Source organism: Neopsephotus bourkii, unplaced genomic scaffold (assembly GCF_033783945.1).
Source record: "Neopsephotus bourkii isolate Nb327-2 ecotype Australia unplaced genomic scaffold, CSIRO-AGI_Nbou_v1 NB_616, whole genome shotgun sequence".
NCBI classification, from domain to species: domain Eukaryota; kingdom Metazoa; phylum Chordata; class Aves; order Psittaciformes; family Psittacidae; genus Neopsephotus; species Neopsephotus bourkii.
In genome coordinates, this window is record NW_026901116.1 from 886,447 (window position 1) to 914,349 (window position 27,903).

General features: G+C 47.1%; 1 protein-coding gene across 9 annotated transcripts in view; it reads right to left on the bottom strand.

Annotated features, from left to right (window-relative positions):
• The window catches only part of EXOC6B (exocyst complex component 6B), a 325,177-nt gene that overhangs the window by 110,137 nt on the left and 187,137 nt on the right, over positions 1-27,903 (bottom strand). For 8 of the 9 annotated variants that reach the window (XR_009725215.1, XR_009725216.1, XM_061351946.1 and 5 more), the window contains 4 exons: positions 27,294-27,428; positions 26,062-26,241; positions 20,140-20,169; positions 2,145-2,286 (listed from right to left, as the gene is read on the bottom strand). Coding sequence is in view for 7 of the 9 variants with exons in the window: in XM_061351946.1 (XP_061207930.1) it covers positions 2,145-2,286; positions 20,140-20,169; positions 26,062-26,241; positions 27,294-27,428 (487 nt within the window). In the remaining 2 variants the exon portion in view is untranslated. The remainder of the gene's footprint in view (positions 1-2,144; positions 2,287-20,139; positions 20,170-26,061; positions 26,242-27,293; positions 27,429-27,903) is intronic. The other variant, XM_061351945.1, reaches the window with a different exon arrangement.

The following is a 27,903-nucleotide window of genomic DNA, read 5'->3' on the forward strand; positions in this document are numbered from 1 at the left end:
TCCGTTTTACGTATCCATCAAGGGCTTTTAGGGAAGAGATGCTGCTTAGTGACCCACGTTAACGGATGGGGCAGAAAACTGCAGGGTTGCAAATCTATTGGCAGCCAAAAGAAAGAGAAGGAAACTATTATTAATGACAAATGCTGCCCATTATCCTCAGTAACATCGCCTGGCCCTCTGGACACTGACTGGGAACACAACTGCTACTGCTGCAGCCCCAACACGTTGATGGGACACAAATTAGACAGCAAGAATTTAGGGATGAAGGTGTTGCTGACAATTAAATAAGGCAGTGCTTGTGTTGCAACATATGGTATAGCTGCTGGATGTGATGCACTGAGGAGCAAGCTGCTCCAGTGGAAGGTGTCCTTGCCCATGCCAGGGGGCTGGGACTGGATGAGCTTTAAGGTCCCTTCCAACATAAACCAGCCTGGAATTCTATGATTAAACAGGGATCCTTCTCCCAACCTATTCAGCTGAGTGCTGGAAACTGGCAAAGGCCATAAAAAAATTAAATATACTCCTTGCAAACACCAGAATTCTTACTGAGTGACCTTTCTCAGGTAGAAATTTCATCTCACTCTTGATGGCTGCAGCTGAACTAAAACACAACCAGTAACACCTTTTATAAAGGGTGGAAGAATATCTTTTGAGAGTGTTAAGTGACAGATGATGAAGAAACCAACACAACTGACTTCACTGACTTACTGAATCAAGAACGGTTTGGGTTGGAAAGGACCTTAAGATTATCAGGTTCCAACCCCTGCCATGGGCAGGGACACCTTCCACAAGACCAGGTTATCAGAGATAGGAAAAGCAAACTCACTGCTATTTAGGCAGGATATATCCTGAGCTCCAGCTCAACTGAAAGGCAGATATTTGGGGAAAAAACCCCCACTTCCTCCAAAATAATTTATCAAGGATTTTGTGAACTCTTTATCAACTCTATCAAGTTCTGTGTTTTCCATAGCTATTCCATCCTAACATTAATGCCAACAACAAATCCATCCTACTCGTAAGGGAGAGAGGCTCCTGTGCAGAAATGTGTTCACCTTGCTTTACCTTAATTATTAAACTAGTTTTGTCAGGTTCATCCTACACTTTTTTAGCCTTTTTATTGAGGAGGATAAAAAGCAACTTGAGGGAAATCTTCGGATTCCAGAGCTAATTCAGCTGCAAGTCAGATGAGCAGAAAAGACCAGGGCTGAGAGCAAAGCCCTGGTGCTGGCACCACATGCACACCTCTGAAAGGATGTAGTCATTTTATCACAAGACATCTCTGTAACAGTAACTTTGAAATAAGAGTTTGCTTTGAGAAAGAATTTCTCCATCTCTGGTGGTGTTCAAGTCAAGGCTTGACAGAGCCTTGGGTGCCATGGTTTAGTGTGAGGTGTCCCTGACCATGGCAGGAGGTTGGAACTGGATGATCTTACGGTCCTTTCCAACCCTAACTATTCTATGGTTCTATGATTCTATAAGAATTGCCTGGAGCAGACAGAGAAGACAAACAGCTGAGGTCAGGAGATAACAGAAGCCCAGTTACTCTTTTCAGAAAGAGGCATAAGCAAACGTGATTTTTGTTAGTCCTCTGCATGTTTCACCCACTCCTATTTTTATAATGCTCCATCTCAAAAAGCAGGGATGGTCTGGAAATGTTCTTCTGGCCTCAAGCTGTGCCAGGGGAGGTTTAGGTTGGATACCAGGAAAAGCTTCTTCAATAAAAGGGTGATCAAGCATTGCACAGGCTGCCCAGGGCAGTGCTGGAGTCACTGTCCCTGCAAGTGTTCAAAATCGAGGCCCTCAGTGCTGTGGGTTAGTGGTGGTCTTGGCAGTGCTGGGATAAAGGTCGGACTTGATGAGCTTAAAGGTATTTTCCAACCTGGTTGATTCTATGATTCTATTCTATGAAAGCATGAAGGCTGCATTAAAGAGAAAAAGGAAGAATAAAACTTCCATCTCTTAGAATTGACCAGGCTATTCTGTCCTGAAGATATCATCAAGTGTAACTGTGCACAGTACCAGTGACCTTTGCAGAGGTTCACCAGCCCCAAACACTTGGCATCATTAAGAGCCCTGGGGCTTGGGTCCTGACACACAGGTGAGCAAAGTGAAATAAGGGAAACGAGATGCTTTGGGTATCTTACGTTCGCACTCCTCCACGTCCAGGTTGAACTGCTGCAGGGCGCCCAGCGTCAGCTGCCGCACTTCGGCCTCCAGCAGTAGCTGCATCAGCGAGGTGGAGAGGTGCTTGCACGCCGACATGCACGCCGTCTGTGCCACCTTGCCCTGCGGAGGAGAGAGACACTTGTAGTAAGGCCATCCAGCACAATGTGCAAGAGGAACTCCTCCAGACCAGGATGCACCAGTCCAACACCTTCAACACGCTCCATCTGCTATGGAACCTTCACTCTTGCAATCATCATCCTTAAACGGAATCATGTTCCATTGCTACTAGCAGGATTAGACCTTGTGTCTAGAGTGCCAAGGAGTAGTTCAAATACAGGAGAACCCTGGTGTTTAGAGCTCTAGGTATCTCTCATTATCACATCCTAAGTAAGAAAACACACCATGGTTTTATTCAACATCCTACATAGACTGCCTGAAGTATCCTTGTTGACAGGTCAAAATAGTGCTGATGGCAATTCAACACTCCAGTCTACAACTGAACCAGTGTCCACATATATGCCATACAGGGATTTCAAATCCCCTTTCCAACAGCAGAGGCTCATAGCTCAAGGTTTAGCCTTGGCTACAAGGGAGGAGAGAGCTGGGGCCACACCGCTGTGACAACAGCGTCACCAGCATGTGGACACTGTTCATCCCTTCCAGCACCATGTGGCACCATGTGCCACAAGGGACTAAGGAGAAGGAAGCATCCCAGCAAGGAGGTGAGTGAAGAAGCCACTTGTATTGACATGGCCAGGATTGCTCGCCTGTTCTGGGTAGTGGGGAATAACCTCAAGAACCTGGATGTAGTTTGCAGCCTTGAGAAGGACTTAGGGATGCTGGGTGAGGAGAAGCTCCCCATGACCCAGCTTCAGTGAGTGCTTGAGCCCAGAACCCCCCCGTGTGCTGGGTGCACCCCCAGAGCGTGAGCAGCAGCTCAGGGAGGGGATCCTGCCCCTCTGCTGTGCTCTGGGGAGACCCCCCCTGCAGCCCTGATCCAGCTCTGGGGCAGCAGCACAAGAGGGACGTGGAGCTGCTGGAGCGAGGCCAGAGAAGGCCATGGAGATGCTGCGAGGGCTGGAGCAGCTCTGCTCTGGAGCCAGGCTGAGAGAGCTGGGCTGGGGCAGCCTGGAGAAGAGAAGGCTCCTCAAGGGGAGACCTCAGAGCCTTCTCCCAGACTATCCCTAGTAGGAAGCAATTAAACAGGGGATTGATGGGGAGGAAGACGCAGCCAAGGCTGCCACACAGGAAGAAACTACTTAAATCCCTCAAAATGCTCCTATCTATAATGGAAGTATGTGAAGTGATGAGTGTCAGATATAAAGGAATTTCAGAACAGTGTCAGCTAATAATTTCTGACACATTTTCTCTGAGCCATGATGCGTATCTTTCATTTTTGGGGAACAACTGAAATCTCAAGCTATAAACCATATGGACAGTTTGCAGCAAGAAGATTTACCCCAGGTAAGCCTTCCATTTTCCTATTGAGAAACTACTGCAAGGCAAGAAAAGAGTAATCAGGACAGAAGCCTGAATTGGAATACTTGAACTTCTAAACTGTGAACCCTGAAAACAGCTGATTTGCAATTTCAGCCCCTGCATTGACACAACTGAACTGTCAGGTAGGAAGCCCAGGATGCCCCTAAGGATTTAGGATGTTTTAAGAAGAGTCATATTGAGAAAAGGAATGATGGTGGGGGTAGAGATTGGCTGTGGAACAGGAAAAAAGGAGACGGGTCCTCAGAAAGCTTTATGTCCTGTGAAAGGCTGTAAGCAAGCTCAAGTACCTACACCCTGACCTGGTTAAACCATCAGCAACCAGGACAGCTGCTACAAGAGAGGGAAGCTGATGGAGAACTGAGGTCCTCCATAAAGACCTATAGATTCTTGAGACACCATGAGGGGACAGAAAAGACCCTTCCAAGAGGTGCTGACTGGCCCATCCCAGCATGGCCAGAGGATGATGCTCTCCCCTGTAGAAAACCGGACCTCCAGAGGACCAGGCTCAGGAGCAAGCAGGGAGCACACTGTGTTTAGTGAAGCACTTAAGAAAACCCAAAGGACCACTAAAAACTCAAGACCATCCCTCACAGCACCTACAAAAGAGGTTTCTTCTATTCTCACTGAATTTATTTTGCATCACGGCAGCAAATCTCAGAGGTCAGAAGAGCCAACTCCCAGTGGTGTAACCCCAAGCATCACTTAGGGGCACTGAACACATGGGGACATCTATTTTTCAACCTAAACACCTTTCTTCCCTATTTCCAACCACTCATTCCTCTAGTCTTGCTGTGTGCCATCCAAAATGGGTAGGTAAAATTTGGCAGGTAAGATTGGCACAGGTCTGCAACAAGACATAAACACGGGGAAATCCTTTGGCACAAGAGCACAGACTCACACAAACCTACCAGCTGATGCTGCAGGGAATGATTTGATGCTTGCATATATATCCTGTATTTCTGGATAATGGTGCTGCCTGAAAACAGCTTCTGCAGGAGATTATGTGTTCAGATGCACACAAAAGGCTTTAACACGCTTTCCTGAAAACAAGGAGTGGCTTGGGAGATCTCACTTCACAAACTGTATTTAGACTGGGATTACAGCGAGGGGGTTACGCAGTGCTCCAAGCTGAGCATCACAAGTTTCAGTACTGCAGCAAGGACAGGTAAGCCAAGCACAGAATCACAGAACAGTTTGGGACGGGACAGATGGGATGGGACCACAGAACAGATGGGACCTTCAAAGCTCATCCAGTCCAACCCCCTGCAATGAGCAAGGAATCTTCACCTAGATTGCCCAGAACCACATCCAGCCAGACCTTGAATATCCCCAGGGATGGTGCATCCACCACCTCCTTGGGCAACGTGTGCCAGTGTTTTATCCCCGCATTGTACATGTTTGATGTATGTGCTGGAAAGGGTTTTTACCAGCTTTGCAAAGTTGTTTTAGATCTTCAGGCCACATTCATCTTCAACAGGAGGGGGAAAAAAGCATTTCTTATTTAAAACAAAAAGAGCAGACCCATGCATTTCGGGGCAGGGTACTTCATCTCCCAGGCTCCAGGAGCATTCATTACTCACCTCCAAACAAACATCTTTGCTAAAATTAAGATGAAACATGGCAACCATAAAGTTTAGCAGAGCCATGGGGTTATTTTTGCTTTTCATCATTTATTTGGGCACCTTCTGACACATTTGGTTATTTAAAACACTGCTTGTGCCAATTCCTCATCCCCAGCCGCAGTGGGAAGCACGTTGCTACCTGACTGTGATTTTTCTTCATTACTTCCAACAGACACCTGAGATTTTGCTAAGACCAAGTAGTTTTCATAGAATCCCAGCCTGGTTTGGGTTGGAAGGGACCTTAAAGTTCCTCCAGCTCCAACCCCTGCCACAGGCAGGGACCCCTTCCACTGGAGCAGCTTGCTCCAAGCCCCTGTGTCCAACCTGGCCTTGAGCACTGCCTGGGATGGGGCAGCCACAGCTTCTCTGGGCACCCTGTGCCAGCGCCTCAGCACCCTCACAGGGAAGAGCTTCTGCCTAAGAGCTCAGCTCAGTCTCCCCTCGGGCAGGTTCAAGCCATTCCCCTTGGCCTGGCCCTACAGGCCCTTGTCCCAAGCCCCTCTCCAGCTTTCCTGCAGCCCCTTTAGGCACTGGAGCTGCTCTAAGGTCTCCCCTTCAGGAGCCTTCTCTTCTCCAGGCTGCCCCAGCCCAGCTCTCTCAGCCTGGCTCCAGAGCAGAGCTGCTCCAGCCCTCACAGCATCTCCATGGCCTCCTCTGGCCTCGCTCCAACAGCTCCACGTCCCTCTTGTGCTGCTGCCCCAGAGCTGGATCAGGGCTGCAGGGGGGGTCTCCCCAGAGGGCAGCAGAGGGGCAGGATCCCCTCCCTGAGCTGCTGCTCACGCTCTGGGGGTGTTAACATAGTCGCTATTTTCAAAGCAAGGACCCAGATGGAAGCAGAGAATGAGAAAGCAAAACTCTGCAGCCATGCCCTGGGACCCTCATCCACGCTGAGCATCAGGGAGAGAGCTCCTTACACCTTGGAAGAGGATGAGAACATCCCAAGAAGTAGCTCACGCTTGCACATCAGGAAGAGCTTGCACAGAGTGCTGCAACCCTTGGAGAAGCCTTGGAGATGCTCATCCCAGAGGGAGGTCAAACCCAGGAATGTTTTCTGCCCCACTGACAGAAATTTAAGAGGAAGAACCTTCCTCCACATCAAGCAATGGTCAGATCACCATATGTAGAGGAACCTAAAGGGTTACCTCCACCTGCAATAGCCATAGCAAACACCCTGCACACATTCCTCTGGCCAGCCAGGCTTGTCTGAATAGAGGCTGAATGACAAGTGGCACCAGGAGGGTGTGAAGAAGAGCAAATAATTGAGCTGAAATGTCAAGTTAATAAGGTGAACCTGAGGAAGATGGGATGGAAAAAGTAATTTAATCATCAGGGCTTGACAGCACAACAGCTCTGTTGGATCTTCACCACAAAAGCAGGGTGTAAGTGGTACTTTAGAACATCCTTTGCAAGCATTTTCTACCACAGCTCGTTGCAGAGATTGTAAAGGGGATCCAACCAGGAGCAGCTTCTGGCTCAGCCTTCCCTCCTCCTTCCTTTCCACACAGGATTTGGCCATAACTAAGACTTCTCTCAAGTGCCAATGTGCACCGTGTCTTTGAAAAGAGCTGAATCTTCATCATGCCAGATGAGAACCTGACTTTCAATTTCCATTATTCTTAAGGTCTAAACACCTAAAACCCATTCTGCTTTAAAAAAGACTCAGTCTTTCATCATAGATTTAAGAACATACAGATGCCTGACTGTTAGGATCCAACATCACTGAATGAAAGACAAAAGTATATTCAGGTATTTTTTCCCACTTTTTAAGCATTAATCCATTTGTCCCTTATATTTACCATTAGAGGGCTTGGAGATGCCACAGGACTTTAAATCACTGTGCTAAATGCCTGGCTGGAGAAAAGAAGGTACCACCAGGGTTGACCAGCATCTCACTCCCTGGGCAGCAAGATTTAAAACCCTTCCAGAATGTACACTTTTCACTCTCATAAATAAGACTGAACATAGCCTTATAAATAAGCCCAAACCTAGTCTTATAAATAAGACTGACCTAAACCTTTCCTGCCTCACCCCTACACTCAGCACAACAGATACCCACTTATAGCAGCTTCCAAACATCAATTTTACACTATTTCCCTACAAATACAGTGCTTGATAAGGAGCTGCTGCTGACAAGGAGAAAAGCCAGCACCAAGACACTGATATATCAGCACTAATAAGCTGCTGCTGCAAGTGAAGAAGGTTGTTTGTATTCACAGTTGGGACGGTTTGGGCTGCGCGCTGGCAGGCATCAAAGTACATCCTCAGACCACAGCGTGCCCATCTTGGTTCTTTGGCACTTATTGATGACTGTGGTTCAGCTCATAGCGTTATTTATTCTCCCCCTGGTTCATTTCTCCGCTTTCCTGCAGTGCTGGGATGCAGAGCCCCAGCTCAGTGCACCGACACGCGGAGCCGAGCCCATGATGGATGTGTTTTCCACCAGCTTCATCCCCCCTCCTGAAATCATTACCTGCACCACCCACAGCAGCGGTGTCGGGACATGCGCCTTGGCATGGAGACAGAGCAGGCCGCCTCCGAGATGCCAACCCTTCAATGGGCTGATCCTAGCCAACCCCGAGGTTCACAGGAGCCGCCGCGCTCAGCTGGGACGGCTCAGACCTCATGCTATTACCCTGATGATTTCTGAGAGCACAAAGTGGAACCAGTGGTACTCCCATAGGTTCTCCCCTTGCCAGCACACTGGGAAATCACAGTTACATCCTGATTCCACCCCCTGTGGCTCCAAACCAGCTTGGTCCCTGCCTGGACTTCAGAAGTGCTTTACCTGCCTGAACACTGTGGTCCCTCCAGCTCAGGAACACTGTTACCTAAAATGCAAGTTGAGATTTGGAGAAGAAGGCAAAGGAGGAGGAATGAAACCATGACCTGAGCTGTCTGCAAGAAGGCAGAAAACAAACACTTTAAAGTCACCAACAGCTTGACAGAAAGCTGAGGAGCTTAAGATCTCACAAAGTGATTCTTACTGGAATCTACAGCATCAGTCATTTATTTAAGACCTTTGCAAACCCCATTAAAAATAAACTGGATTTGCATTGGGGAGACCAAGGATCATGGATAGAAGTTCACAGAGCTCAGTGGCCAAGACACTCAAGCGTCTGCCCAGCCAATGTCACCAGGCTTCAGCTTGGTCCAATTTCAGTAAAGTAAAGCAATTCTAAATACGTTATTAGAGCAAAAGCCACAGTGTTTTCTTTTGAGGCTCGAATCAGTTTATAACCATATTTCTGGCAATGAATCCCTCTGTCCATGGCCTTTGATGCAACTGTTTGAAAGAAACATGGCCAGCAGGTTAAGGGAGGGGATTCTCCCCCTCTGCTGCATTCAGGGGAGACCCCCACCAGGAGTACTGTGCTTAGCTCTGGTGTCCCCAACACAAAAGAAGGCTTGGAGCAACCTGCTCTAGTGGAAGGTGGGGTTGGAACTGTTGGAACTTCAGTTTTAAGGTCCCTTCCAACCCAAACCATTTTATGATTCCCTTTTCAGTTGGAGTTTGCAGTTGGGGCTTCCATGACACCTACCAAGGCAACGCTGCCTTCTCTGTTCCATGACGTCCTCTGGACACACAAGTGGGACATCTAGAGAGGTTCACTGTGGCCATGCCAACCAGCGAAAAGGCAGAGCTGAATCTCTAAAGCTCTCCCAAAGGCACAACTAAGGGGCACCTACCAGAGCACATCACCATGCACCCCACCAAGTGAATCACACTTCAGGGGCTCAGCTACGAGATCATCTCTTTTCATTGTATTTCATCCTTGGGCAGCAGATGGAAGCCTCTGGTTTCCGAGGGGACGAGCACCCACCATAGGGAAGGTCAGCACAGAGCCTCTGGAGCCGGCACTGCTCACGGTAGCACATTTTGGTTGAAAATAGCAAATGTGTTAACAATTAGGGAAAGGAAACGCTGAAAAGCTGCCTTGTTAATTAAGGAACTTGCTATCAAAGGACTCATTAAAAGCTACTGCAACGGAATGGTTGTTAAAATAAATACCCATTAATCTCCACATGCAATCAAGAATATGCTGCCACTGGCGGTGGGAGAGGGGGCTCCTCAGCACACACCTACCACTGCCAAAGCCATGGTGATGGCATGAACAAGCAATAGCCATCAACTGGGGGGGTCCCAAAGAGACCCTGGTCCAAGGGGCACCATCCCACCGCCCTGCAGAAGCACTTCTGGCTTTGTGAAGGAGGAACCTGCTTTGCGCTTGGTCAGAATGAGGTGCGATGTGGTCACTGAAATGCAAACAAAAGTCCTATTGCAGCACTGAGAACGCTGCCACCAACTCCCCAAAGAGTTAATGTGACACTTCCATGGAAAACAAGGCCTGATGGGTTTCAAATGGTCTCAGTTTCCAATTATTTTTGTGCTACCAAGGGGATTTCTTCTTAATCTGCAAGAAGCCCTGGGATCGATGTGATTGAATGTATTTAGACATGCAAATCCATGGACTTCAGACAACAAAAAAGTGAGCCAAAAAATTAGAATTCCTCAATATTAAATGACCACTTTTCTATAAACACCACAAATTGTCCCAATAATATCAACACTGAATTTGCTCCAATTCGATAATGCAATACTGAGGTTAATTCCAGCATCCATGCTTTCTGTGCAGGCATGGATGAAGATTTCAGACCCTACAGATCCCATGACTTCATCTCCCACCCTGGACATTTCTGAACTGTCCTCGCTGCCTGCAGCGCTGGAGCTCCCAAGCTCACGAAAACATGGGCAACACCACAAAACCACCTCTGCTAACTCCTGAGTTCCCTGGCTTTTCCGTGCCATCTGGATTTGCCAGGTTCTTAACACCATCCTGATGCAGTCACTGAAGATGGTAAAAAAACCCAAAACCATTAACCCAGATACATTAACACTTCCCAAACAGTCAAAACAAGCATACAACAAGTACTTCGCTGGATTTAAGAGGTTTACTTGAAAAACAAATAAACCACTCATTAATTGCCCAGAAATCCATTTTCAATCTTGACAAAGTGGTTTTGTGAAGGTTTTGGGGGTTTTTTGCTGTTGTTTTGGATTGGGGATCTTTTGCTTAAAAAACCTTTGATCTGCACTCAATATCTTGGAAATTAAAGGGACTTTATCCAGAACAAAGTGTTCCAGGAACATCAAGTGGGAGCCCTGAGCAAAATGGGTCAAGAAGACCTGAGCTGACCAAGCCTATAGCTGGTGCATCAATGCCACTCCATGAAGGGTGGCCTCCAAAGATACCCCCTTGAAGGCAGGAGATCAGCTGGCATCAATGACCAACTTCGCCATACCAGCCTCTATGGGTGCATCTCTGATGGGGTGGAGAAGCAGTGGAACAGGGAGCGCGGTTCAAAATCATAGCTTGTACCTACACATCCACAGAATGGGATCACATGGACCCAAGTGGAGGGACAAGGGCAGGGCAGCCTCCTAAACTGATGTCCCCTTTTTAGTGGCCTTGGAGCACTGAGGAGTTTGATAGAAAGGCAGAGAAAACACCTGCCCTGGTGTTGAAAAGAGAGAAGGTGATCTGGAGGACTGCACCCAAACCAAGACCAGATTAAGGCACAAGAAGGGAAGCATCCATATGGAGTTAAAACACAACAGCACAAGTGTCAAATCAGTAGGAACACCACAGATTAGCACAAAGAAAACTTCATTTTTCTAAGAAGTTGTATGTTTGATATAAAAGAAGAATCAACACAGTGTCTTTATCCAGGGTATGATGAGACTCATTAAGAGTTATACTGTGAGACAACACCACACATCCCAGGAAATCAAATCAACCCCTAAAAGTATTAACTTCAGAATAGGTATCAAGAGAGCAACTCTTAATTATTAATCCTATTTACTTGGCTTTGTAGTACCCTTATTAATAAGAAATCACTTTTTCCTCCCAAAATCATTAGTATTATGGAAAGAGGATGAGAGCAGACCAGCTCCTGGTTTCCAGCAGAGAACGTGCTATGGGCTCAGCCCTGTCACTGTGCATTAGAAGTAGCCCACGCGAGCCATGAGGGGTGATTGATGTGCAAATGTTAATGGTCACTTATTGATTTCAGCCACTGTCAAGCTCCACATTTGATCTCTGGCTCCATGAAGTCATCCCAGAAGCTAAACACTGAAGCCAGTGTGTTGACTTATGGACTTGGGAAAAGGTGACTGGCACCAAGCTACAAGTTGACATTCAGGTGGTTTTGGAATTTGCCAAGGAAAAGAAGAAGAAACCTTCCAGTCAACAAGAGAAGGTCAGCGATGAGCAATGCCTGTGTTTCAGGGCTCCTGACCACAGAGCAATGCCTGTTGGGGAAAGGGATGCTCTCAGCGCTGGACCCTCATCAGGTCTTCATATTACTTGGCAGTTAAAGGTTAAAGGTTTCCCAATGCCCACACATAAAAAAGGAGAGGCAATGACTGCACATACATCACTCTGAGGAAGGCATTTCAGGCTCAGTGCATGGCTGGGGCCTACTGGAATGATGGCATTGCTTTTGTGTCAACAGCTTCCCTTCCAACAGCTACAAAATCCATCCTACTACTCCAGTGAACTGGAGAGCCATCCATGGTTGGAATAAGAATAAGAAGGGCCTCTTTCTCCTCAGAATCTGGCATGCCAGAAATGACTGAATGAATGACAGCTTCTGGTTTAGGAAAAGGAGTGATGCTCTGTGTAGGATGAGCTGCAGGCCTTACTCCCCTCCGCTTTATAACTGATTACTGAGGCTGGGAGCAGGGCAGGCTGTAGTCATCTATGGAAGAAGCTTCAGTGCCATTAGCAGATCACCATATCTAAACAGATTGTCACCTCTGAGATACTCTCAGAGTATCTCTTATCTAAGAATACTCTTACCAGAGTACTCTCTTATCTAAGCCTTACCTGAGTACAAGTGGGATTTTGGACGTCTGATGACTTTGACCACCCTTCTATCACCTCTCTACAATCACCTGACAGGAGGATGGAGCCAGGAGGGGCTGGGCTCTGCTCCCAAGGAACAAGGGATGGGACAAGAGGAACCGGGCTCAAGCTGCACCAGGGCAGGTTTAGATGGAGCTGAGGAACAATTCCTGCCCCAGAGGGTGCTCAGGCATTGGAACAGGCTGCCCAGGGCAGGGCTGCAGGCACCGGCCCTGAGGGTGTTTAAAAGACGTGTAGATGTGGCCCCTAGTGACATGGGTTAGTGGTGGCCCTGGCAGTGGTGGAAATGGTTGGACTGGATGAGCTTAAAGGTTTTTTTCAACCTGGTTGATTCCATGATTCTATCACACAACAGCTTGAAGAGACAGCCTTCCACCACGGAAATATCACCACAGTAAACCTACCAAGAGCAATACCTTAAAGCAGTGCCAAGGAACAGAATCTGAGTGCAATCTGTGTCATGCATAGACCCACTCACCTGGAAAGCTGGTGGCATCCCAAGCGCTACAAGAGCAGTTGCTCCAACCATCCTCTGACTGGAGCGGGATTGGTTTCAAACTCACACGAAAGCTGAGCACAAGCCCATGTCTAAGTGGCTGCCTTCCAGAGGTATTTAACCAAACCGACGGGGTGTCATTTTCTGAAGTAAACATTTACCACTTCTATTCTATTTTGAGCATTAAAGGGAAAACAGGCTGTCACAGATACGGCAGCAAGACAAACACATGGCAAAGCTGAACTCCCACCAGACGCTTAGAGACAACCAGTCAAATGAAAAAGAAAGGGGGGGGGAAGCAAATACAGCAATTATCCTCACCACACAAAAAATAAACCAGGCAGTTACAGCAGCCACTGCAGCCCGATACAAAACCTCTCACATTCCACTAAAAGAGGGAAAACCGAAACAGTTTGGCTGTGTTGAAGATGCCCAAGGTCAACAGCTGGAGGCTATTTTGGCTGAAGCTGGTGGGAGACTCAAGGCTGTCAGCAGCAGAAATCACACCGGGGCTGACAGTCACAAGCAGCTCCAACGGGCAGATCTGAAAGTGCTTGGCTTTTTTTCAAATAACCTTATTTCATTTGCTTTAAGGTTTTTTGGTCTTCAACCAAATGACACTTAATTTGTGCAATAACCAGCTCCCTGGCCAGGTTTTTCCTACACAGAATGGTTTTGATTGGAAGGGACCTTAAAGCTCCTCCAGCTCCAACCCCTGCCACGGGCAGGGACCCCTTCCACTGGAGCAGCTTGCTCCAAGCCCCTGTGTCCAACCTGGCCTTGAACACTGCCAGGGATGAAGCATTCACAGCCCCCCTGGGCAACCCATTCCAGTGCCTCAGCATCCTCACAGGGAAGAGCTTCTTCCTTATCTCCAACCTGAACTTCCCCTGTTTCAGTTTGAACCCATCACCCCTTATCCTATCACTACAGTCCCTCATGAAGAGTCCCTCTCCAGCATCCCTATAGCCCCCCTTCAAACACTGGAAGCTGCTCTGAGGCCTCCACGCAGCCTTCTCTTCTCCAGGCTGAACAGCCCCAATGTTCTCAGCCTGGCTCGATATGGGAGGTGCTCCAGATCATCCTCAGGGCCTCCTTTAGGCTTGCTCCCACATTTCAGGAGGAGCTTCAAGGGGTCTTGGCACTACGATTTGCACCTACTCACTTACAAGCAGGAGCCAAAGCACAACTGAAAGGTTTATAACCACGTAAGAGGATCTAGGGTGAGAGCATGCACAGGAACACAAGACTTTCCCTCACTTTGTGCTGTCAGAATCAACAAGCAACATCTATTCCTTAAGTAGGAAAACAAACAGAGGGACGGGCAGGAGGTGGAGAAGGGAAGTACCACAGGATGCAGAAGCTACACTGAGCACAGGCCAGTTTCTTTGAAGCCTTATGGAGGCACACAACCGGCAGAGGTCTATTGCAGAAGCTCAGGATTTTGCAGCAAAGCTGGGAAGCTGCTGTTTGAGGAGCTGTTTTTACATATACACATATTCAAACCCCCCCTGGAAACAGATTCCAAGATCTGCGTCTTTTTTCCTTGCAAACCACCCAAATGCGTGGCAGGATATTTTTAATTAACCACTTTTTTAATGTCTATAGCATGGAATGAGTTTTGTGCAGAGCCTGATTCACCCTCAATGAGCAGCTGGAGCATCCAACTGCCGGCTGGTCTCTGAGATGCTCCAGAGATCTGTGCAAGGACCTTCACAATGGACACGGGTGGGAAAACACTCCTGCCAGTCCAGGTGAGGTGTGCAACAGCTTCATGCTTTGGGAAATACATGCTTTATCCTTGTTAGCCACTTGATTTAACTGTAGACACTCATTAATCACGTAACCATCGTATCTCAACTTTCCCACCAGGATGGAGGTTTAGCATCAAACTCCCATTCCATCTCTGCTGCCTTCTGCTTTCTATCCCTTTCCATGATACTGTGATCCTATACATGATGCTCTGTTTTAAAGAATATACGATAAAAAAGCCCCATTTACCCACTCTCTAAATACTCGGCGCTGCCAAATTCCTCCGCCGGCTTCTTGCGGCATCAGGAGACAGGGAGGTGCCGGGGCCAGAAGGGAAACAGCTGCCAGAACCCACGCAAAACCCAAAATACATGGACAGAGCACGTCATGACAGCTCAAACCGCTTCTCCTTCCCCCAGAAGGTATCTCCACAACGTGGCTCAACATCCCTGGCTCAGCAACAGGAGTTGCACCATTGACCGAACTGAACAGACACTGGGCTTCCAACTTGCCACGGTGGCAGTTTGGCAGCCTCCCCCCCAGCACTAAATCTTCATTTCAGTGCATTTCAGAGCAAACACGAGCAGCAGACTGAGAAAGGATGGTGCTGTAGATGCACTGAAACCCCAAAGAGGAGATGGTGACCCATGGACCCACGGGGTGGGCTTGGACCTTGTTTGATCAAAGCCCTGGCTTGATCACAGAACCATCAGGGTTAGAAGGAACCTCTGGAGATCCAATCCCACCCAGAGCAGGTTACACAGGAACATGCCCAGGCTGATTTTGAATGTCTCCAAAGAGGGAGACTCCACAACCTCCCTGGGCAGCCTGGTGTAATGCTCTGCCACCCTCAATGTAACGAAGTTGTTCCTCATGATGAGGTGAAATTTATTGTGTTTTAGTTTATGGCCACTGCTCCTCATCCTGTCACTCAGCACCACTGAAAAGAGACTGGCACCATCCTCCTGGCACCTGCCTTTGAGATACTGATCTGCACTGATGAGATCACCTTTAATCTGCTCTTCTCTGGACTAATTATGCCCAGCTCCTGCAATCTGTCCTCATAAGAAAGATGCTCCAAACCCCTGATCATCCTTGATCATCACTGATGCTCCTCAATCTTCTCCTCCTCCCATGCTCACTATTGGGGTTTCCACAAAGACAGAGTAATAGGAACACAGAATGGTTTGGGTTGGAAAGGACCTTAAAGCTCCTCCAATTCCAACCCCTGCCATGGGCAGGGACACCTTCCACTAGAGCAGGTTGTCCCAAGCCCCATCCAATCTGGCCCTGAGCACTGCCAGGCATGGGGTATTCACAACTTCCTTAAGCAATCTGTTCCACTGCTGCACCACTCTCACAGTAATTAATTTCTTCCTTACATCTAATTTCATTCTAAGATCAACCACCTCTGAAGAAGACACCAAGACCCTGCAACAAGAGGTGTCCAACAGTGGAGCATCTCAGCCCGCAAAGGAATTATACCCACAAATAACCTGCTCTAACAAGTCTTTGCATACACAAGAAGCACAAAGTAGCCCCAGTTTTTCTCAGTCCTATTTGTGGCTCCTAACATGGGGTGAGGCTCTCTCCTGATCCCTGTGTCCATGGGCTGAGACTCTCCAAGTTACTTGACACAAACCAGAGCCACGGCCCGACCATGATGGGAGTGTGTGGCTCCACAACTGGAATGAACAAGAAGAAAAAAGTATATAAATGACATATTTCACCCTCCTCTTTTGTGGCTTTTATTTTCTTTCGTATTCGCTTTGGGAATAACATTCTTTCCATTGGGAACAGCCTGATTTTTCCATTAAATACAAAGCAGCTGCCATTTTGGAAACAAAAAGTTGATTAAATACAGATCTTTTATATATTCTTCCCTAACGTATGAAGTGCTAGAGCCATGCTTCTTTCTGCTGATTTATCAGGGAAGAGCATCTGCCAACTATGGCAGTAGGAAGACTTAAAGAAAGTTAATGGAATTGCTTCATCTTTGCTATATAGTTTCATCATTCTAATTGGATGTTATAAATAAAAGAGGAAAGATCTCAAGGCTTGGAGCACAGCACGTGGCGCTCCAACACATTGACACCAAGGGTTTCTCAACCCTTTGCACACACAGGGATGCTCCAGATTCCCTATTTACGCAGATTCCTGCTTGCTGGGATGCTGAAGGAAGGGTCGGCACGTTGCTGTGACGTACGGCCGCCAGTTGGAAACGCAACTAATACATGACTTAAGGCCCAGATGTTGAACAGACTGGGAAAAGGGTGAGTTCAAAACAAAAGAAAGACTAAAAACCAAAACCCACCCACGCCATTTCCACTCCATGAGCCACCAACGCCCAATTCAGGAGGTATTCTTATTTTCCAAGCAGACCTGATTCCTGAGTGACCAGCACAAGCTACATACAAAACTGCAGCTTGGTTTATATTTTCCCCAAAACTAAACCCTACATTGAATTACTGGTTTCAATATTTAGTTGTTATATAGTTAAAAAATAGAGAGAAGAAAAAGACGGATGGTCAATGCCATAGAATTACAGTTACCCTGGATTTTAATTAACTCATTGGGCTCTCCTTATGTATTGCCCTTCACAAAATACAATGATGGAAGTTCATGGCCATCATGAGAAACCCATGAGGATCTGCACTTCTCAATGCTTTTTGTGCTCTCTCTTGCTATTATATCCAACCTAGACTGCAAGATCCAGGGAGAGCATTTCTCTCTGTAGAGGCACCCCCATGATGGCCATGCAACACCATGCCCTTAATTAGACCCACTTCAACCACACCAACAACATTCAACAGAGCTCACACGGCTCTCAGCTCTGAACGATGGGAATGAATTCCCAACCCTTCTCCACGCAACATCAATTCAAGCGACCGCTGCACAGGGACCCCAAAGGACATTGCACATGAAGGGTGGGCTCCTCTAGGGCAGGTGGGTCTCCTCCCATGGATAGGTTAAGGAAGACAGCTGGGGGCTTTGGATGCAGATGTGTTCATTGATGTTCCTTTACATGTTCACAACTTAAGAGGCACCTTACAAGGTTTCAGGTTGCCAGTGGATAAAAGAACAGGAAAGCATAAAATTGCAGTCTATTGTTTTAATTAAATTAGCTAAAGGGGATTAAAAAAAAAACCCAAACCAACTCATTTTTCAACTTCTGTTAGGGTTTTTGGAAGGCAGAGGCTGCGGCTCTGGTGCAGGAAGCAGGCACGTTTGGATTCCTTACACAGAGGATGGATTTTTGGCTGCCAGATCCCCTGTACTACACGTCTGTATGTACGTGCATGCAGAAGTGAGCACAAAATAGCTGTATAAATCTTAAGTTTGTAAAATAAAAATCAAAGCCAAACATGCCAAGGTGACTACACAAAGGGAAGCATTACCCAGGGAAGCATGCACACCCTGGTTTAAAGGATTTATGGGACTGGGCATTTTAGTTTCAATTAATTTTCAAAGTGCTGAAAGCAGACAAGAAACCATGTAATTACAAGATAACTTGGCTTACCCAGATTCGAGTTAACTAGGGCCCCTGGGTTAATCAGAGGTCAACCTTCTCCCCAGCCAACAAAGCCAAATCCACTGCATTTGAATGCTTTGCTCCTTGTTTTAAAGCAACCATTAGCTCTTGTTTCAACCCCTTCATTTTGGTAAGTATCTGGGATTTTGGAGACACTTGAGAAGACCCAGGAAAATAATGTCCAACCAACAGACCGCAGCAAGGGACCACACAGCCACCAGCCCATCTTCTCCCCACCAAAACACCTCTTTGAAGAGCATTTTGCCCAAGCTTCAGTACAAGCTGGTCTGTGCAACCCTCCTATGAAACTCAGATCATCTCTGGAGAGCAAAGAAGCTCCCTGAGGACCATACAGGGAGCATTTTGGATGCTCCCCATGCTCTGTCCATGTCTGCATCCCAGGCAACTCGCCTTGATTTTATGTGTCTGTATCTACACCAAGAAACTTCCAGGATTAGCCACAACTACTTCCCACCAGGCAGTTTAAATTCTGTTACAATCCCTCCTTTGTCTTGCTATTTTGTGCAATCAGATTTTTATTCGGCACTCTCTTTTAGACAGATTAGTGATTTATTTCCACCAATTCACACCAACTACCTAGAGAACAGAAAGTTAGAAGAGTTAAAAGGAAAACGAGAATCTGTTGCAGTTAAGAACAAAAGCAACTAAGAGCAGGCAAGCAAAGTCCCACCATATAAAGGGATTACTCCATCCCTGACCCTTTCCAGGGGACCTCCAGGTATTATTTTTCATTGATTTACCTTAATGAAACTAATGCACCCCTCTCCGTAGGAAGCTGACTCCATAGCTGTCTAGGCACTGGATTCAATTAAAGAAATAAATACATCTGGCTTCTAAATGGTCGAAAAGCCAGAGGCAATACCACTTCTTGCATCTGTCTCTCTTAGGGTACGCCCTAAGGACACCACATAGGATGCTCGACATTCAACACCGCTCCTGGAAGCTCGCGGAAGCAGGGGGATGCCCAAAGCATCCCAGCCTGCTTCCCAACAGCGCAGGCAGCTCCCACAGCCCTGCCAGCAGCCGAGTCACTGCTTTGATGGAAGCTGGCCTCAAATTGCTTTAACAAGGCTCTTTCTTTCCAGAAGCTGGCGTTGATTTGAGACCTCGATGTTGACTTAGAAACCCCCAGGTGCCCAGAGCCTGCAAACAGTCAAGGCTTAGCTATGCTCAGTTTCCAGGAAAAAGGGTACAAGCATCCAACCGTGGCATGAAATATCAATACTACCATGGCAGTTCAGCATTAAAATGGAGAGCAGGGGTTAAAGGTGGAAAAGCAGAAGCTGGGGTAGAGGCGACACCTCCGCGCCGGCCACATCTCACAACCGCATCGAGCAGGGCTGCACCAACATAAAACAAGGCACACTTTGCTCACACGTGCCTTGGCTTGCAGACATGGGAAGAGAGGAAACAAGGTAGCTCGAGAGCACTTTGTTTGCAATCTATCTGTGGAAATGCTGCTGCTTCTTCTCCCGCACATGAAACAAGCAGGAATGACAACAATTAGAGGGGTTCGTTGAACCAGAAGGCAGGTCCGAGAGGACTCCATCACTTTCTTTGTGCTATTTGCCCTAATCCAAATAGGAACATTCAAGCACCCACACTATTTCCTGGATAAAACACTATTCTACCCCTCTAGCTGGAGGGAACTTAGCAGTCCAAGACCCAGGTCGGAGGACTTAGACCAGGAGGATCATCAGGCTGAAATCCCCATGGGGGATTTGTCTAACAGAATACAGGGAGTGAGGGGGGATTTTAGAAAGAGCTTTCCTCTTTCAAGCAGAGGTTGAAGATCCCATCAAGCTTTCCCTAATAACATGCATTTCCCCTAATTCCCCATACATTTAGAGATGCATGGGGGATAAAAGGAGGCAGTTAAATGCCATGTGCTCTAAAAGCAGCAATTTAGCAATGCTACTGCAACAGCACACTTGTGGGTGACCCCTCTGGAAGGGAACCCTTTTCCCAGATCTCTTATTTATCCTATTGATTTAAACTTGTCCTCAGCCTTTTCCTTTCCTCCCTTCCAAGACTAAGGACCTTTTCTGGTTCAACTCACCCTCTTCACATCTGAGGTGCGAGCAGAGCAGACTAAATGCGTGCGACACGCAGTCTTGTACTCACCGACATTGTAGAGTGGACATCTACATCCCCCTACAGAGGACAACACAGGGAGTTTAAAGTCAAATGCAGAAGACAGCAAAGAAATAGCAAGAAAGGCAGAGCCACATTGGTCATCACCCAGAGGTGCCTACAACCAACCCATCAATGCTTTAACCAAGGACCGACTGCTTGACAGTTAGCAGAGTATTAGTAAAGCAAAATACGGGCTCTTTGAACCCAGTCGACAGATGAGGAGGAAATGAAAGTACCACAGGACAAGTTTTACTGCCACTAAACGTGTTCTGCCAGTCAACATCCATGTCCCTCAGCTTTCCCACCTGTAAGATGGAGATGATGGATGTCAAACCCTAGTGAGGGACAGCAGGGACCAGCTCAAGGCAAAGTTCCTCAGCTCTTCTGAGTGCATGGGCACGTTATCTAAGTACACGCAGGACCTGTGCAAATCTAAAGACAGTGTCTTTGGTGCTTATACAATGTCTTCATGATGCTTATTTTCCACTTGGGTCCCTCCCGACATGGTCAAGGTTGTGACTGGTGCAAAGTTCAAGGCATTTTACTTCCATGCACAATGCCTTTGAGAATATTAGAGAGGGATTTGGCTTTTTAAATAAAAAAATAGGCAATCGTTCCCTTTAAAGGAAAAATAAAACACTTGGAAAGCTCTTTCAACCAAAGCAAGAGCTGCCGGGGCTCGAGTATTCATCTGCATCAGGGAGGAGATGCCAACATGGTGAATAAGGCAAAACCGTTGCAGGCAGAGCAGCCGCAGCGTTCGCGTGGCTCCAGCTGAAATCTCTGCCTGCCATCTGGCAAAAAATAAGCACAAAAGGAAGAAAAAAAAAAGCCCCCAAAACAGCCCCCAAACCCCCTTTTGCAGAGAGTTCACACTGAACCGCTCAAAGACGGCAGAGGTTAGAGTTTGTTCGATCGCTGAAAGATTGCTTCCCTTTCCCGGGTCAGCATCACCTCTTGACCTGCCCTGATTACCTTCCAAAGGAGGTTATCAAGATACAAGACTAACAGAGGATTAAAGGAAGCCTAAAATAAAAACAAAACACCCCCCTTTTCCCCCAACCCTGCTCCCCTCCCCCAAAAAAACATCCTTGCTTTGTTAACCTGACAGTTCACTGTAGGTGTTGACACAACCCTCCATCTCCGAGAAGCTTAATGTCAACAAATCAGTGTGTTTGGAGTAGCCCTGTCAATGCGATTTACATTAACTTGTCTAACAAGAAATAAAAACAACAAGCAGCCATCAAAGACAAAAGGCTTTTTCAGTCATTCTTTTAAAAGTATTACGCTGGAAATGTTCATTTTTGGAGGCCCTTTACTTGCTGAAAAGCAGAAACCACCTTTTTTTTTTTTTTCTTCCTAAAATACATATTTTTCTCCCTAAAGTATTTTTTTCCTTTAAAAAATAAAATGTTTTTTCTTTTAAAGGACACCCAAGCATCCCATATTAATAAGATCAGCAGCAGCAGTAACCACCTCTCCCTGGTTAACGCAGGAAGAGGGCAGCCTTGAAGCCAAATGTTCATTGTGCTTTGCTTCCCACCAGCATTTTATGTCTTTGGAGACATTTGGGGCACTTTGTGGAGCATTTTCAAATTGTGGCTCTAAACCACCATGAAAATTCCATGCAGCAGCGGCATGCATCAAAACCCCATTAACTTCACCATGAACTTCTCCTTGCCCCCCGCTGGCACACGCCGTACCCACCAGCGTGCCCTTCACAGATGGGGGCTCAACATCCTGAGGCAAAGCTGCAAAAAGCAACTTGATTCCAGGGATTCCTAATATCGAATGGTTTCCACCAGCTCCCACAATGTCTACTCTGATGCTCTAAAGGAAAAAATAGGGATTGCAATTCCTGCTTGAACACTACAGTAAGTGGAGACTATGGCACTGCACCAGCCAGGACTAGCTTTCTGCTAGGTTATTCTTCCATGGGTTGGACCAGTTGACCCGGTTGCTTAGAGAGCTGGTAGATGCCCTATCCCTGGCAGTGCTCAATGTCTGACTGGACAGGGCTTGGAGCAACCTGCTCTAGTGGAAGGTGTCCCTGCTCATGGCCATGTAGACTGGACTAGCTGACCTTTAAAAGTCCCTTCCAACCCAAACCACGCTAGGATCCTATGGCCTCCAAAGGTCCCTTGCAAACTTTAACCATTCTGGGATTCCCCCCAGTAACTACAGGACAAATTCCACCTCCTGTATCCAAAAAGGGAAACACAAAACCTAATGCCCAAATCTTGGCTCAGAGTCACCTTTCAGCTCGCTCAGCATCTCTGCTCCTCCTCACCCCCTCTCCAAAACACTGACTTGGGTCAACCGGACCTCCCAAGGCCATCTGACCTGCCTTGCAGCAAGCTGGAGCCTTGACCCCAGAAAGGTTTCCTGCAGACAAGGAGCCCCATCCGAGACAATGGGATTACTCACACCCTTCATGTTAAGCAGCCGCCTGCATTTTTGCAGGCTCAGGACTTTCAGCTCCATCCTATTACAGGACAGCACTTTTTGTTGGTGTAATTTTAGCACAGCAACAGCAGACAAGCCCAGGCCGAGTTTCTCTGATCACCAGGTGAAGGTTTTTTCTTGGTGTAATTGCTGCTGTGACAAAAGGCAGGTGAGTAGCTTGGCTCCTGCCACTTAGTCATCTCCTGAGCCTGCCACTCTTCCTCTACAAAACGAGTTCCAACACTAGGAGAACGCTTTTCACTCTTAACATTGTGCAAATTCCACACAAAGGTACCCAATTATCACCTCTGGAAGACAGTGGAATGCCCAAGCCAGCAAAGGACATGAGAACAGAAAGGCATATGGTGGTGTGCTGAGTCCACCTCCAGTAATGAGAAGATGCTCCAAGGATGCCCCCTCCAAGGATGGTGCACAGTTACTTGCTTTCCTTCGTGAGCTACTGGCAGTCTGGAAATCCTACATTTTATAGCTGGACCAGACTGCAAACTCATTTTAAACAGGGCAGCATCTTCTTTTGGATCATAAGGCTACAGAGCTAATGATTTGGGCCAGATTTGAACCAGCAGTATAGGAATAGCACTACCAGCAATCGAGCAATATCCTCTTATAGATATCACCATTTCTGGAGATAGTTCCTTTCCCTCATTAACCCCTTTCACTCTTTCCTTTCACCAATAAAGCTCATCCAGCAGTTTTAGTGCTTTCATAAACATCTCCATCATTTCCCTGTATTTATTGCTCTAGACTGATGTGAGCTTCTCCACACCTTATCTCCTACCTCATTTAGCAAAGCGCAGACATTTTAATCTGTTTCCATCAAGCCATTGGAAAAAGGCCCTTGAACCCTATAAGATCAAACCAGCAGAGACACCAAAGGAGTTGAGCGCCTTTTAGATGCAGCCTGATTCTTCCCGACTCACTCTTACACACCGTTGCCTGCAAGGGTACACAGGGACCCATCAGCAATGCTCAGTGACGGCATCTTCAGAGCACTCCTTAAAGGAGGAAACTCAAATACATATAAAACCCCCAGACCTACATCTCCTACAAACCATTGCACCAGATCTACAGCTTCACAAACCAGATTGCAGCACCTGATTGACTTGTCTCCCCTATCTCCTGAGGCTATCAGGAGGATCAGTGCCCTGCAATGCTTTGAAGATAAGGTGCTCCACTGCAAATACAAACAGCCTTCCCCTGGGCTGGGTCCTTCCTAATCCAGTTCTGGAAGAAAAAAGGCTGCTTCAGTCTGTCTTGGTTCTTTTCAGACCAATCAGCTCTCATCCCAGCCTCCAAAACAATCCTGACTCACTCAGAAAGGAAACATTAATACTTGAAGATGATAAATCGCTCCAGGTTCATCTCATAAATCACTGTGGGCATCTCTCCCCATCCTCATCTCTCCTGCTAACCATGCTTCATGCTCTGGTGCAGAGACCAATCTCCCTGTCAAACTCCATTACTTGCTTGCATGAGTAATCCTAGCATGATTTGTAGAATTAGTCTACATCTACTAGTAGAACGGACATCTAATTGTAGAACGGATATCTAATTGTAGAATGGACATCTAATTGTAAAATGGAGCTACATCTCCTTTTGTAAGGAGAAATCCAGCAGCTGAGGAGTCCAGCCATCTCCAAGCACCTCCTGATCCAGAGGGCACCAGCCACACTGCTCAGGGCTGCCAACAGAGGGGACACTTTAGCAGTAAACCTGTCCTGAACAAGAAGATGGATGAAAGCCCTTTCAACCTCTCTGCACAGGAGCTACACTTTATTTAGCAGTTTGTTCTAGTGATAACAGAGCCAAACAAGCACCTTCCCTTCACCAACTCTGGCTACAGAACACCAGGAAAACCCTTTCATTTCTCTCCTGGTGGCTTCTCTCTATAGCAAATAAATCCTCATTTCCATATTGCTACCAAATCCTCCTGATAGAGGCAGCCATCTCAGACATGTAGTGATAGGACATGGAGAGACAGAACCAGGGTGAATGGCTTGAACCTGCCCGAGGGGAGACTTAGCTGAGCTCTTAGGCAGAAGCTCTTCCCTGTGAGGGTGCTGAGGCGCTGGCACAGGGTGCCCAGAGAAGCTGTGGCTGCCCCATCCCTGGCAGTGTTCAAGGCCAGGTTGGACACAGGGGCTTGGAGCAAGCTGCTCCAGTGGAAGGGGTCCCTGCCCGTGGCAGGGGTTGGAACTGGATGGGGTTTAAGGACCTTTCCAGCCCTAACCATGATAAAGACATGAGCTATACAGAGGGCTGCACAGCTTTGGGGCTGTAACACCTCCTAAAACTCTCTGAAGGGCTGGAACATCCTTCCAGTAGAGCAATCACAGTGGTATAAACAAGCAGAATGCAGTGAAGAAAACCACCATTGTGTATTACTAGTCTTTTTTTCCTGTTTATATCCAGGCTCATGAGAGATGCCCAGTGTGTGCTGGTGCTCTATAGCCCTGGGCACCCAGTAACACCAAATAAATAACAGTCAAGGAAGGAAGAAAGATCTGAAATTGCTTTTAGGACAAATATAGTGTTCAGTGGATTTGCTGTTACAAAATACCTGACAACTGAAGATACTCTGGAAGTATATATCCAGACAGCTCCCAACAAACCCTATTTAAAAGGGGGGAAAAAAGCTCTTTGAGCAAAAAATGAAACTCCCTGATGGTTATACTTTTCCTATTCAATGGGACACTACTCAGCCAACTGCAATAAAGCAACATAAAATACATTTTTGATCGCAATAACAGCATAAACACAGGCCTATTTTAGACAGCAGAGAAAGGAAAGAAACATATGCTGCCTTCCAAAGAGCAACATTCTGATGTAAGGCATCCAGTGACTTGACAAACATTTGGAAGTGTATCTGCAGTTCAAGTAATAGACACCCATACACTGGCATGTCTTGAAAAAGATCTTGAACATCCATTAATCTGAGTTAATGTATCTAAAATATAGGTGGCTGGTGAATTATGGTCCTACATGGTGGACTGTGTAAGTAGACTTGAAAATACCTGGGGAGACTCCCACTGAAGACCAGCTTCTGGTAACACACAGGTTTCACAGAATCATAGAATAGTTTGGGTTGGAAGGGACCTTAAAGCTCCTCCAGCTCCATCCCCTATCACAGGCAGGGACCTCTTCCACTGGAGCAGCTTGCTCCAAGCCCCTGTCTCCAACCTGGCCTTGAACGCTGCCAGGGATGGGGCAGCCACAGCTTCTCTGGGCACCCTGTGCCAGCGCCTCAGCACCCTCACAGGGAAGAGCTTCTGCCTAAGAGCTCAGCTCAGTCTCCCCTCCTATAACTTGTTATTTCATAACACTTGACAGTCCAGGGCCCCGTTTTCATCCCGCTCCATAGAGCTTGAGGAAACACTAGTTTCAACAGCACCATCAGATGTTCCTCAGCTATAATATGAAAGCAAACTGGTGAAGGTGACTTACGGGGAGGTGGGTGAACACCGCAAACGTGCTGCGTAGAAAGCCAATGAGATCTACAAGGTAGTCGCTGGCCTTGCTGCCCGGCTCCATGGCCATCCAGTCGTAGTCTGCCAGCTGCAAGAACTGGTCTATCTTCTGGTTCAGGTTGGTGTAAATCTCCTCCTCAGCAGCATGGCGGGCGTCCTAGGAAACAAGACAACATTCCATGGAATGGAGTCTCCATAACAACAAGCGTACACAACTAACAGGACATTGGCCCAATCTCTAAAGGCAGCACAACACAGAGCATCCGTAGGTAACTGCATGGCCACTACAGCCTCAGGTTAGCTGAGCCTGGTGGGACATGGTTACCAGGTCAGTGGGAGGCAAGATCAAGCTGGTCTGCCTCCGATCCAACCTAGGAACCAGGAGGACACATCTAGTGCAGGATGAAAGAGAGAGAAGAGGAATGTCTCATGAAAAAGGGCTGAGACCCACCAAATTCTGTGTAGGTCTGCCCTACAGGAGGGCCTGCCTCATTAAGAATAGGAAAACTTACCCTTAGGCAAAATAGTTAGATGATGACAAAAAGGAAAATGAATGGACTTCCCTGGAGACATGGGGCCTTAGTCACCTGCTGAGTTACCCTAAGGGCAAACCCCACCTGACTTGTTCCCTATTGTTACTTAAATCCTCAGCACTGTTCTGGTCTCCTGCTCTCCACAAGACACAGCCCAAACACCCCACAGTTGACCCAATTATAGAATCATAGAACAGAATCACAGCATGGTTTGGGTTGGAAGGGACCTTAAAGCTCATCCAGCTCCAACCCCTGCCACAGGCAGGGACCTCTTCCACTGGAGCAGCTTGCTCCAAACCCCTGTGTCCAACCTGGCCTTGAGCACTGCCAGGGATGGGGCAGCTACAGCTTCTCTGGGCACCCTGTGCCAGCGCCTCAGCACCCTCACAGGGAACAGCTTCTTCCTTATATACTACCTAAATCTTCCCTATTTAGGTTTAAACCCATGACCCCTCTTCCTATCACTACAGCCCGTGATGAAGAATCCCTCCTCCAGCATCCCTGTGACGCTCCAAAGACCAAACCCAAAACCTAGTCTGATGGCACCAGCTTCCCAGGGTATGACAAACCTACCTCTCAGCTCAGCTCAGCTCCCTACATCCACACATGTACTTTGAAAGCAGATACTCTCCAACCAAACATCAACTTTCAGGGTGGATCTACCAAGCCTTCTCACCTTGAAGGTTGTGGTCCCGTAGAGTTTCGTAGTGTGGACAGTTTCTGGAAGTACATTAGTGATATTGGTTATGAATTCCTCTAGGAACTTGCAGGATTTCTCCAAATGGGTCGTATTTATAATGATCTGTACAAGCTGCAAAGGCAAAAGAGATGTTCAATCATTGTGCTCCTGAAGCCAGGGATGTGACAGCTTAAAGGATGCCAATATCTAAGAACTTCTGGCACGAAAAGCTGCTGCTGTACAAATACACTAAGCTTTTCTACACACTCAAAAGCTTTCCTCCTTTAAGAACATCAGAAACTTAAATAAAAGATAATTCTGGGGGAAAAGCACTTCCCATGACAGCCACTAATACCACAAAAGGTTATTTATTTTAATGACTTTCCTACATTCAGCTGTCAGTCAGCGCTCGCTTCAGCACAGGTCAAATACAAGAGGCTTGCCAAAAAATGCCCTGTCAAATCACAAGTGTTCCAGCTGCTGCTGTAACCCGTACCTTGAGTGACACCACGCAAGCTCATAGCGAGGCATTTAACAAAGAAACAAGAAGGTTTTCCTTTTGTGAGATGAGCATCAGGTCTCACCCTGGTGTCTTCTCAGTTATCAT